The following is a 13,934-nucleotide window of genomic DNA, read 5'->3' on the forward strand; positions in this document are numbered from 1 at the left end:
ACGGCCTCAAGAGAAGCGTACTAGCAAAGCACATTTAGATTAGAATGAGTTGTATTAGTCTTAATTACAATATGTCAACCTTTCAAACTCTTAGATTATAAGCAGTTGAATAAACTACATCGTTAAAGGGTTCCTTTAACATATAGGACTCTAGTTTCATGACGGATATATAAATACAATATTGTGCGATTTTAAAAATAGGCAATATATCATGATATGATCACAATGTTATTATGATTTTATATATTTTTATCTTTTAACCCCTTCTATATATTCATAATATTTTCCAAGAATATTTAAAATTTGAGAGAAAAAAACTCCAAGAACGAGATTTTTTTGCACTGATTTTATCATAGGTATGAGTAGCTAGCTTGTGCTGGCACATGTAAAATTATCAAAGTTCTTTGTATAATATTCTTCACCGTTTAAATATAGTCTAATAAATCTCATGATGTTATTATCAAGTTGAACACAGGTCAGTACTAACAGGATGTTAACAAAGCAACGCTCCTCTACACAAATACATTACCAAAACAAACACAAGCAAACACCAAACATCAGTTCATCTATGATCCAGTTGTCCATCCAAATGGAATATGAAGGCTCATTCAATTAAATTTTACAAGCAAAGCCAAGACCCTCCTTGATTAGTTCATCTGTGCTTTGAACTGGAGGCTGGATTTTAGCCACCTTAGCTATAGCCTTGTTCTCATCTGGAGTGCCACCTTCAAGGAAAACACCTATGACCTTTCCATCCTTGATCCAGTATGTACCAAATTTTGGCTTTGGAGATGCAGGGTCGTTATCACCAAACAGGATAGTATCACCAACATTGTCTCCATAAAACTGCCATGAAAGATCAAAGGCACGGGAATAGAAGTATGGAAGATAATCATATTCTTCAACCGACTTTCCTTCTTCGCTTGCCTTAACATGCTGCAACATATAGAATTACAAATATATGAAATTCACCAATGTAGCTTTAAAATATTCAAGATTTGTAGAGAACATGTGAGTCTCTGTTCTGCGTACAATTCCAAATTACATGAGATTTAAGTTAGGCAAGCAAAGCATCATTATATTTTTGTCATTTTTTGCCAGCATTCTTAAGGAGTCCTTAACATTTCCACAGAAGTATTTTAAGAAAATATCATGAATATACTTTAATATAAATGAGGCACTTTTGTATTTTCATAAATTTTTAAAATTTGTGGTACAAAGATGCAATCCTCGTGCATGACCTCTCTCTCTCTTTATATATATATATAGCAGAATGAAAACCTCCCCAATGAAAACGGTCCCAAACCTACCCAATGGAAAATTTTGGTGTTTTTTCTTTTAAATTCTGACTGTACAGATGTGTTCAGCATGATTGCTAAACATGATCCAATGGTTATTTTGATTTTGTAGCTTAGATCTATGTAAATTGTGTAACATTAGGGCTGCACAAAACCCGGGTCCGAGCCGACCTTGGGCTGGTTTGAACTCGGCTCATAAAAAATAACTGTTTAAGCTCGGCTCGAGCTTGAGCCGAGCTTGAAAAATCTCTGTTTGTGCTTGTCTCAGGCCAAGCTCAAGCATGGTTGCTCGAGCTGAATGTTTTCACTTTTTCAAAAGGTTCTGAAAACAACAGAACAGTGCTGGGACTTGATCTCAGCACTGCTCTATAAATGCACAATGTCTTTTAGTAAGATTCCTTTCTTTGATAGTCTGCCAACATAAAAAGTACATATATCAAATCTGAGGTGTCATATACTTTATGAACAGGGCTTAATTGGGTTAATCGAGCTTAATCAAGCTCGCTTAACTGTTCAAGCTTGGCTCTTTTATCTATATCGAACTTGTGACAATGTTCAAGCCCAGCTTGTTTAGTTTTTTGGACGAGTTTGAGATGAGCTCAAGCTAGCTCGGCTCGTTATGCAGCCCTATGTACCATCATAAGCTATGCTAGTACAATACCAGCATAAAAGAGCCCATATATATAGAAGTAATAACAGGAAACAAAATTACCTTAACAGCCTGCTCTGCAGATTTCCTGGCATGATCGACATGCTCCACTCTTCTCATTTCCTTAAATAACTTCAATGGAAAAGTCGCTACATCTCCTATGGCATAAACACCAGGTACACTAGTCCGGAAGAAACCATCCGTCTGTTGATCAAATTATACCACAAAAGTTAAGACAGTCACAGATATCAGTGATATTTTCAAAATACCACGATATTATCATTGTAATTTCAGCAAACGATATTATAGGTAAAATATCGTGATATTTTAAAAATATCGCCAATTTGATAATATTGTGGTACTATCATGAGAATATCACGATATTCTCATGATAATATCACGATATTCTCATGATAATATCGCGATATTCTCATGATAATATCGCGATATTCTCATGATATTATTAATTATTGTTGTTTTTCTTTACTTTCTACATCTTAAATGTGCTTTTCTTCTTTATTTTGAATTTTTACTTATTTCTTTTATTATATTATCTAAACATGACATTCTAAATTATTTTTGTTATTTATATCGCGAGAAATAGCCTCGCCGAGATTTTTCTGAGATTTATCATCAAACCTATATCGCGAGAAATAGCCTCGCCGAGATATAGCCGATACCACTATTTGTGACTATGAGTTAAGAACTTAAGATGCCTTACAAAGTTATACTTCAAAACTGGTAATTGATGAGGTTAAGTTGGCAAGTATTACGTTTTGCTTTACCAGAACACTGGACGTAACAACATGGCTTCAATGTGTTGCTAATACTGCCATTTGTCCTTGTATACCCATAACCATGCTGAACATGCCAACAGTACACTCATTTGGACAACTTCTAAGCAAGTATTTGTGAGAACTCTTACGTGAAGACATACAAACACAAAGGCTTTATCTAACCGTATGAAAATAAAAGCTTTATCTAAAACTGAACATACCTTCCTACAATATATGATGACGAGGATGATAATGAACACATTTTGATGAGTAATAAATCCATGATTGTGTTGATAATGTCAGAAAATAGCATCTGAAGGTGGTCTGATAATGATAATCATGGCAGTGAGATGGGTAACTAACATCGCGATGACCGCGAGAGGGCAAAATAATGACAATGATGATCATATGATGATTAAAAAAAAGTATGATAGTTTCCAACTGTATAGAGATATGAATGGTAGGGATGATGATCATATGCTGATGGCAATGAATGTTAGATATCCAGCACCCGTGCAAAGAACAACTCTATAACTTGTAATGGGGATGTGACAAAGAATACAGAAAATCAGATTGAACATTAGGAACCCAAAATCACCTTGATTCCACCCTTCTCCTCTTCTACCTGACCCTTAAATAGTGCTGTAAGCGGTCTGCCTCCAACACCAACAATAACAATATCTGCATCCAGCACCCTTCCGTCCTTGAGTTTTACAGACTTTACCTGGAAAAGGAAAACTCAGCACTAAGCATAAAAAATGCTAGTCGATAAACATAAGCATTAAGGATTCAAGGTTTAGTCCGTTAAAGGATATGAGAAAAAGAACTTACCACTCCATTTGCATCTGCATCAAACCCAACTGCCACTGTCCCTTTAATTATCTTAATTCCTTTGTTTGCATAGTAACCCTCATAGAAAGCTGCTATTCCTGCAGTAAAAAGGCGAGGCACTGCAGAACAAGAGAGTCTGCTTTAGCAGTCTAAAACATTAACAAAAAGGGATAAGCAAGGTTGACTACCCAACAAGGAACATAAGACATTTGGTCATCTTCTATTACTACTACTACTACTACATTGCTAGTAAGGGAAAATGATGGCTGCTAGCAAATCAGCAGTTTAGAAGGAACATCTATAAATAGCTAGTATCAGCAGAAATAATTTTTCTGATTCATTTTGAAATGTAACGAAATGAACCTTTAACCACTTTAACTCAAAAAATGTTCTCAGCGCCCATCTTTTTTGCAATAACTAATTTTATTTCACAATGTACGTACACTTCTTTGTAAAATATGTTTTTTTACAACAATTGGATAGCTACTAATCAGTCAAGCATAAAAACCACACTGTTATTTCAGAAGACCAATACTTACTACACCATGGCTCAGGATAGACCATTGTTACATCATAATTATTAATTCTCATCGCTGCACCCAACTCAAGACCAATGTATCCACCACCAACAATCACAGCTTTTCCACTTTTCTTTGCTTGAATTGCGTCCACAAGCTTATCAGCGTCATCAATTTCTCGCAAATAGAAGATATGTTTAGCATCCGCACCTTGAACACCAAAATCAGATAACTTGATAACCTGTGAAATGGTCAACAAAAATCAACATCAGTTGATCAAAATATTTAAACAAATGTAGCAGAGTCGATAGCAGAAAATGAACTACAAAAACTCTTACAAATTTAGGCAACTATCACATAGAGCATTACTTGGTAACAATGTGCAAATAAAACAAATAAAGTTTGGTAACTCCAACATGAAAACTCACAATCTCTGAACAACAGTATGTGCAAATAAAACATAAAAGTTGGCAATATTCTGACGTGAAAACTTGTAATCTCCCAACAATGTCAAGAAAGCATTCTCATTAAACTGAAAAGTTGGTTGATCTTATTTCCTTCAATTTTTGGGTATTAATTGCAGGTCTCCATACATTTTTATGCCCAGTGCACATCTGGAACATTCTTTGGCACAACAAGCAGTGGATCTGAAGCCTCAAGGATATAACCATCTTTGTCTTGTCCAATTTTGGCATGCAAAGAGTAGCTCTGTTCTCAATTTTGTATTGTGCACGTATAATCAGTAATAGTGGTTAAATAACTTTTCTGAAAGAACTCCTCTCGTTATAATGTCTAGATACAAGATGCAGCTCGAGGATATGGGGTGGTGGCACTAATTGAAAGCATGTCTGAGAGCATATTCAGTCAAACCCATGACAGCAGTGTCAGTTACCTAGATGTGACCATCTCTTACTATTATCACTGAACCTATGATGTTGTGAAGCACAAAAGGAATAACCACTAGTATTCTAGACAATTTCCCAGACTTGGACAGACTTCTAGATTATATTTCCTATAAGTTTTAAATGAAAACACCAAAAAAACGACAAATCAAGTAGGCACATGGTTTAAAATGTATCATGAAGTCCTGAACTATAGATGGACAATCTACATACTTTGATTATTCCCTGAAAGCAAGATACAAAAAGTGACAGTTGGAAAGTACAAGATGGTCATGATGTCCTCATCATCATTCCATAGAATGAAAACAAGATTGTTTGCAACAACCAAACCTGGATGATAAAAGGGAAAAAGAATCTTATGTTTTCTGTTGCTCACTTGCACATAAAGCAGATCTTAGGAGCTTGAGCTAGTCATCCCTAAATGTGATAATTTAGGTAAACAAAAATGTAGAAACTTCACTCTTCCCACACATTTAAAAAAAATGTAAAGCATGTAAGCATTGCCCAAAAATTTCTTATATCATGAAGCATCAGCTATGACTGAAACAATGTAGCAGGAAACAGTCACTAAATAAAACACATCATAAATTATGTACATCATACTGGTTTTCAAACTAATTACACTTAGCCTCCCATTTACACCCACTTTTGCACTATTGTAATAAAGACCAGACAGACCCTAGCTAAAATTTGACCTATCATGGTTACTCCAATTAAATGATAAAAATATCCTTACGTTTAATTTAACGAATAGCTATAGCATTATACCATACTATTACTAACCCATACATCCGCCAAAGGTGGAACCAGGTTTCCAGTGACTCTGATCCAAATCTAATGGGTTTAAGCATTCCCATTTCATTGCTTTGCCTCCTTTTTGTCATTCTAAACATTAGTATTTAGTAACAAGAAAAACAGGAGGAAATTCTAAGGGCATGAAAGCTCTCTCTCTCTCTCTCTCTCTCTCTCTCTCTCTCTCTCTCTCTCTCTCTCTCTCTCTCTCTCTCTCTCTCTCTCTCTCTCTCAGAGTAATTTAATTCCTTTGTCTCTTAAAAGAAGTGAAGGACAAGTGTCGGTGGTGAGAATAATAAGCAGTTATAGGTGGTTAAAAGATATTTTGGAAGTTACCTGAACTTGTAACCTTAACATGAGAAAACCACTTAGTGTCAAAAGAGTAATGAAACATAAGCCTCCTAGCAAAAAGGAACAAAGTGTTTGCGTCAATACATTTTCTTTTTTTATAACGAGGAACCCTCACCGAGAACCAGGTCACTTTATGGGCCCACCCCCCTGTGAGGTAAACCCCAGGTGGGGTCACTGAAACCCAAACCATTACAGATCCTGCTAGTTAAAGGCACCCGTACACCTGGTGGGAGTCGAACCTGGGACGAAGGGGACAGCACCTTCTCCCCGGGCTTTGCTTCCATACATATTGCTTAATTTTAATTTCCTCAATACTTTCTGAAATTCAAAGACCATAATAACATAGGCGACAAACAACATAAAGATAATGGACCAATGAAATCAGGCAATATTATACAGGAAAAATGAGAGCATGCTCCAACACAAAAGCAACAATATTTCTCCCTAGAAAATCCCTTTTGCCCATACATACCGTGGAACCAGTTGCAATGAGCAATATGTCATACTTGAAAGTTGTTCCAGTTGCACTTATCAGGATCTTGGAAGCAAGGTCCACTTTCACAATTTCAGTGCTAAGAATGAGCTCAATACCTGAATCCATATAAAAACATTAGAAAAAATTAGATGTTTCCAGACCAAACTAATACTCAAAGATATTACATGGTTCAAATTTGACACAAGTAAACAAGAAAACAATACACCACAAATATAGCTTGGTTGCAAACTTGCAACATAACAAGAAGGAAATTTTGTTCAGTCAACTCTAGATAGGGATGTAAATGTTTCGGATTCGGATCAAATGTGGCAAATACCATATTCGACTAATCAGATGTTGGCTAAATGGATTCAAATTCGAATCCGGATTTAAAAGTGCATACTAGATCCACTTTTTTGCATGTAAATGGATTCGGATATCCATCAAATTTGGATATTTGTTGGTTTCGGTAGTAAAAAATCAAAACCATGTCCGCATCCAATTATAATCATATATGGTTTTGGCTTATCAAATGCAACTAAACATAATCGAATTTGGTTGGATATCAGATAAAATCTGATTCATTGACATCCCTAACTCTAGAGAATTGTGAAGCACTTTTTTATTATTCCAACAGAAGATTTTGGTCTCACTAAACGTTTTGCATAATTTGTCATTTGTACATGACAGAAAGGAATCAATTCAATTATAAACATGCAGATGGTGTTCACAACCTTTCTCTGTGTACCATTCTGGCAGTAATCTTTCTCCTCCACTCCCAACACATACATGAAACCCTGGGAGTCTAGCAGCCCCTGATAATGAGAAGAAACAGTTAGTACATGCATGTATACCATTACCTGAAATTCATATGTCTCTATGCAGAACATGAAATGCCAAGAAGCGTGTGACACAACCACACAACGTACAGCAATAACTTGCTTAAATGTTAAATGGGTAGACTGGAAATAGATGCATATAGTAATAGTATATCATGTATCAGTCTCAGGGAATAAAGGAAAGCTAGAAACATTTTTATTAATTTTTAACCCGTCAATATACAAGATAGCTTAGCTTTGATACACTGTGATAAATAAAAAGGCAATCATAGACAGTGATAAAAAAAAAGGCAATCACATTAACAACTGGCATTTCAAGAAACAATAGGTGCAATCAAATTCTTTTTTTAAACACCAAGAGAGATAAAAGAAAAGGATGAGAAGTTTGACCGATCAATCATGTGAAAGAGAGAAAAGATATTGGCAACCTAAGATTTTAAAATGGTTGGCCTCAAATCCCCAGGACAATTGATGCATAAAGGCATGCCATCAATGCAACCAGATAATTACTACATCCAACATATGAGAAGTATGACTTTGTTAAACATTCTCTGTTATTCACTCAAGAAATCCAAAGAAAAACTTGAAAACCATGAAAAGTTTTGCCGAAAGTCAACTCTTTGAATTATGAAGATCCCATTCTAAGATAAATATCTTGCAAGTGGCCAATTTCCAAAACTCATCAGAGACGATAACTAAAGCCTCAATCAGAAAGATCCATCATGGGACAAAACACCTCATGAAGGCAGGTTATAACAGAGTTGATTTACAAGCGAAGGTAGGGCTACTACATTCAAGAGTGTTGGCAAGAGAAAAGATGTTAACATGATCATGCTCTAGAAAATATGATCAGTTACTGCAGCATATCTTCTGTAATTCCTTCATGCAACACTACAAAGAACCATAGAATATATTGGCTCAACTTAGAATATTATGGGTCAACATGCATCTTGACAATCACAGACTTCGAAGACAGACACTAATGGTGGCTAGGAAATCCTTAGACAGAGAATTGACATCCAGAAAACCAAATGAAAAGTATTATTTTAATGAAATAGCTTTTACAAAAGGAAGTTTTCAAATCTATGAAGGGTGTGTATGTGAACGTGCACACACTAAACTGTACAATATGAACAGGAGTAACCTGTTCAACCAGAAGCCCAGCTGATCCTGAAAACATCAATTACACTCTCCATGTTCTTTGACATGATCATCATTTATAACATGGCCGGAATTGGAACAGACTAGAAAAAAGTATTATTAATAGTGTGTGCAACTTTACGAAGAACAAATCACAATTTCAAATAAATCCATGTATGAAACTCTGAGCAATATGGATAAATCCATCCATAAAGAATTAAGTCTGACGTTATACAAAGAGCACATGCTTCACAACCAAGCAAAAAAGTGGCCTTAATGCATTATTTGTTCAAGTCCCCCATATTTTATCATGGCAAGAAGCAGTACTACATACCTACCACATGATGAATTGCAGTACATTCTGAAAAATATCACATGGATTAAAATTACATATGCACACTAAGACATGGGTAATTTGACATACATACGCAGCATTCACATGCATTTGAAGTCAAAACCTATATTTATTAACACTCATTGTGTTTGACTTTGATATTAGATTCATTTTGCCTGTCTTGAAAAGTAATAAGTATAGCATTACATGAACCTTACATGCCCTATAAAGGTGCGCATGCATTTACAAAGGTTACCAGGGAAGCAGCTACTGAATATTCGAAAGATACTCCGGTTCATGTCTACTTGATACAGGCTCAAGATGTGCACATTCTTTTGAAGGGAAAAAAAATGACTATATCATCCCTCCAACAATTCAAGTACTTAAGAGGAATCAATTGATCAGTATAATGGCCATCAAACTGAAAAATCTACAGCAAAGAAAAGCAAAAATGATTCCAAAAGGCGGATACCTTCAGGAAAGAGATATCCTTTGCTAAGAGCTGGGCGCTCATAAGGAGCCACCTGCAAAGCAAATTAGATATCAATTTCACTCCAAAAATAAATTTTTACACTGGAAGAAATACACATGAATCAAGTAACTTATGCCTCAAGGGTTCCTCAACAGATCGAGCAAGATGGAATGAAAAAATAAAAACTAATACTGCATTCTACACACCAAACCACAGGAAAACAGACATACCTTTGCAGAATAGCAACAGAACTCACTTAAATTTCCACCAAGAAGAACTCTTTTATTAATAGTCAATTGCAAGTTCCAAAATTAGTATTCTCTAATTGTACTTCCCATAAGATTCAATCAGCAAACAATATGAGGGACAGAAAAGCACAAGTTTGTAACAACTAAAATCAATTTTTCCAAGATTGCACCCTTGCTGCAAAAGAGTACATGTATATGAAGATTTTACTACAAAAAATAACTGTCACTGATACCATCCAGTAGAAGGTTTTAGAAACACAAATTTTCATGTTATAATGGCATAGATCGTATATAAGAGTGAAAAAGAAGGTTACGGATTTCAATGATGTCATTTGCTTTCTATGATGTGTTCTGGTTAAGGATAACTCCCTCACATGATCCATTCGCCAAACAAAGAAGCCATATTACCCATAAAGCCTTCAATCTATGTCACAGGGATTCGGCTAGCAGGGTGCCGCACCCGCGTCGACGCGACTCGACGCGGGTGCGGCACCGGGTGCGGTCAACCCGCTTCAATATATGAGACATTCACCACAATTTTATAAATCAGTTTTTAATGCAGTACCAGTTACATTTACAAGGAGTCACAATTGGTGGCAGCCTAACCAATGCCAGACACCACAAGAAAATGGTGCACTTGGAAATCCAGACTCATTCTGTGGAACACATGAAAGATATCTCAATCCTTAAGTTTATTTGTCCTTTTATCTCCATTCCCTTGGGTTTAACTTCCATATTTTTAATGAACCACAAGAGAGAGAGAGAGAGAGAGAGTCAACTTCCAAGAAAAAATTAGGCAGGATAATATCACACTATTCTTTTCAAAGAAAGTATCATCTCAAGTTCCATCTGAATAATATACAATAAACTTTTAGCAGATAGGGCTTCTTTATGAAATGAAAAAAGAAGAGAGAGGAACACATACTGCCTCTTTGGATATGATTGCTAGTTCACCAGCCTGAAGACCAAGTTTTGAAAATCCCCTGGCAGCATATCCCTGAAAGCACGAAAAAAACAACTTTAATCAACATTAAAAATATACCCAGCTTTAATATCTCTCTATGAACATGTTCCTTTTCATCCAAAAAAGAAAAATGTTCTAGGCGTTCAAGTCTAAAAGATCAGAATACAATAACACCGAATTAGAGTCATAAAGAGGCAAATGTAATATCTGAAACCACCAAATTACTAGTCTCCTGACATTTAGGAGTTAATACAATTGAGACCTCATTTATTCATATCTTGTGGGCTACACGGGAAACAAAAAATAAATATCTCCAGCAAAATCAAGACATAAAAACAATATGGATGTTTAGAGTATATAGGTTAGTTTTAATTGTGCATTTGAAATTTCACGTTTCCGGATTGCCCTTAAACAGTTATATCCTTCAAATTGTCAACATAATATGAAACAAAACCAATATTAACTGTACCAATATGGAGGCCAAACAATAGGTTATCTAGATGTTGCCTTATGACTGAGACTGCTAAAGCTTATGTCCGGTTATCATTGAGAGAAATTGCGTTCAAATAAACTTTACCACATAACCGTGGCAGCAGGTCTTTGACCAATATCACCCACAATGGCTCCGCTGATCTGGAAGGGGCAACTTGTGAATGTCACCATGTTGACCGGACGTCACAAGCTAAAAACCCAGGGGTGGCGTCCCTTGCCGCAAGGTCGAAGCTGAGTGTACCCCCGGTGGGCAGGGGGACCTTAAGGGTTTTACCAACGGGAGGCCAAAAAGAAAGAGGTCTTTGACCAATATCTTTAATATGCTTCGGATAAAAGATAAAGATGCAATCATATCGTTTGATTATAATGCGTTAATGAACATCAAACCTTTAACAATCACAACAACAACCATATTAGCAATAACAATATTGTCGTTGTTGATGTAGTACGAATTTTCAAAAGTTCTCTACGAACAGTAAGGACTTGCAAATTTTGTGTCAGCAACAACACCACTGTGATGATCACTCACTCCAGAGCAAAATTCAGTATCACCATCGCACCTTTCAAAAACAATTAACAAAGAAAAAGAAAAATATTCTTTCAGATCGCTCGGCTAAGCAAACTAGAAACGTTTAGGTTGGAGCTAATTTCAACCCGCAGAAAACAATACAAACCACAATTAGTCCATTAATGATCAGAGGGACTAGCAAAAGGACCACCATCATACTAAAACAAAATCAAGATCCGAAAAGATAGCAACAGTTATAAAATCAAGCAATCTCGGAGTCATAATTCTGCCCTAATTCCATTCGATTATCGTCCAACATCAAAAGCAACTCCATAATTGATAAAAAAAAAAACAACTATAATCATCCACTAATTCTCATAAAAATTACGTTACAACATAAAAAAAAATGAGAGGGAGAGCGAGATACCGCGGCAACTCCTCCCCCAAGAATAACGTACTTGAAATGCTTCTCTGCCATGAGAGAGAGAGAGAGAGAGAGAGGACGGCGATCGGTGGAATTTGGCCCCGAATTTATAGGGAGGCGGGCAGGAGCTGCCCGTATTGGCTGACTGACCTGACTCAGAGAAGGCGTCCGCGAGCAGGTCGAGACGGCTGCGTCGACGCAGAGAACCGTTTCGGCCGTGCGTCACCTTTTGTTTTTTTTAAAAGGCGGGTTAGGCGGACCCCTACCAGAACAATAGCCGCCCCATGTGTAGAGGGATTCGATCCTGGGCCTTCAGCTTGACACAGGACCCCCGCTTACCACATGACATACCACCTCAGTGGTGGGCAATGTTATCAGATTCGTATCGTCCCTTGAATCGTTGGGCCAACGATTCAGGTGAATCGGACGATTCTGTTTCACCTTTGAATCGCTCGACTTTTAACCAGCAGTTGACACGTTTCACAAGATATTAAAAAAATATTATTTTTAAGCTTTTTTCGTTTTATTTGAAAAAAACAATGAATCGGGTCACTTTTGCATTAATTCTCTGTATCGGGTGATTCAGACCGATACGGACAACAATGGTTGTGGGACTCGTCAACGTTTAGAGGTGCAAATGGATGTCCGGATCCGATACATTATTTTCGGGTATGGATCTTTGAAATAAAATTCAATTGTGCACTCTCGGATCTACCTAACCAAATTATTTTCTGATTCAGTTCGGACTTGGATCAATTTTGTGTGTCTGATCTATGTTTGGGTTCAGATCAGACCTCATTCATCTGCATTTTGTATATGTGAGGCAGCTTGTTTCTAATCCTTTTTTAACTGATCCATGTTGCCATATATATTTTGCATATCTTTGGACATCATTCGGATCCAGATATTTTGTATGAATTTCGGATTTGGATTTCAGATTTAGTATGATTCAACTCATATCCGATATGTTTGCACCCTTATCGCCCTGTGCCTTGACCTAAATTTTAGGTAATGGATCCATCGAGTGGGAACCGACCCAAGGGAAGCTAGGTGGGTATGGGTTATACAGCCCCAGGATGGTTCGTATCTGAACCAGGTTCATATGATTAGATTTAGGTCTGAGTCATGTCACAGGACACGCCATTTTGGTGACGTGTCCCTGTCAAACAGGCAGACACTCTTGGACACATGGACGATGGACCCCAACGCTACTGCCTATATTTTAATATAATAGTATTATTTTTTTTATGTTTTAAAGTTTTATTTTATTGAAAATGTATTTTTAACTTTAAAATATCAAAAATTAGTTTTTTATTGATCTAAAATTAAAAATTAAAATTATTTCTTGTCCTCATGTCTAAAAAAAAGAAAATTTTAACTTTCATGTCAAACCCGCATCACGTGTCTTCGTGTCTTCGTGTCCACGTGTCTGTGACATAGGTCAGAACAGAGGCTTTTCACATTCGGAAGCGGGAACCTTGTCAGCGGTGAAAATAACATAAACCAGACCTCAATCGACCCACTTACGCTCTTGCTAAACCTAGCCAAATCAAGAAATAATGTAAATCCTAACCCAATTAATTAAAATCCACATGGAAGTTCATTTTCAGGCGGGCAAGGGAAACTTTGAAATCCAATAAATCACCGAATTCTATCTGTCGAATCTTCTTCTTCTCTCATGAAAACACAATAAGAATATGAAGTTTTAATATCGTGAAATATTGGCCAAGTCAAAATCACTAACAAAGCTTATGATCAAAGAAAAGAAAATCAATCCGTCAAACAGATCTTTTGAATGAAGTTCAACACCAAACTGATGAGACCCAAACAATAGATTTATTACAATTGTTAGAAGGCAATTCAAGTGGCCCATTAATTACAATTGAATGAAGGCTATTACTTTTTGTGACTTTTGAACTGC

The 13,934-nt window shown here is 36.5% G+C and overlaps 1 protein-coding gene across 1 annotated transcript; it reads right to left on the reverse strand.

Annotated features, from left to right (window-relative positions):
• Positions 1 to 391: 391 nt before the first annotated feature.
• On the reverse strand, positions 392 to 12,099 carry LOC149841080 (monodehydroascorbate reductase 3, cytosolic-like). The gene is made up of 10 exons (XM_090003579.1): positions 12,017 to 12,099; positions 10,551 to 10,622; positions 9,378 to 9,429; positions 7,327 to 7,407; positions 6,590 to 6,708; positions 4,094 to 4,313; positions 3,555 to 3,673; positions 3,322 to 3,447; positions 2,011 to 2,151; positions 392 to 936 (listed from the first exon to the last, which is right to left on the reverse strand). Exons 1-10 carry the CDS (start codon positions 12,065 to 12,067, stop codon positions 613 to 615), a joined length of 1,305 nt encoding a protein of 434 aa, XP_089859705.1. The 5' UTR covers positions 12,068 to 12,099; the 3' UTR covers positions 392 to 612.
• Positions 12,100 to 13,934: the final 1,835 nt, after the last annotated feature.

The sequence above is a fragment of the Nuphar pumila genome, chromosome 4 (genome assembly GCF_984573655.1).
Source record: "Nuphar pumila chromosome 4, dmNupPumi1.hap1.1, whole genome shotgun sequence".
Taxonomy (NCBI): domain Eukaryota; kingdom Viridiplantae; phylum Streptophyta; class Magnoliopsida; order Nymphaeales; family Nymphaeaceae; genus Nuphar; species Nuphar pumila.

Bases quoted from the DNA above. Each gene is read 5' to 3' on its own strand.
- LOC149841080 (XM_090003579.1), bottom strand. From the start codon at position 12,067: ATGGCAGAGAAGCATTTCAAGTACGTTATTCTTGGGGGAGGAGTTGCC. The intron at 6,709-7,326 runs GTTGTGAACACC...ATATGGATTCAG, and splicing joins AGAATGGTACACAGAGAAAG to GTATTGAGCTCATTCTTAGC. The intron at 4,314-6,589 runs GTATGTATGGGC...ACCATTTCACAG, and splicing joins TCATTGCAACTGGTTCCACG to GTTATCAAGTTATCTGATTT.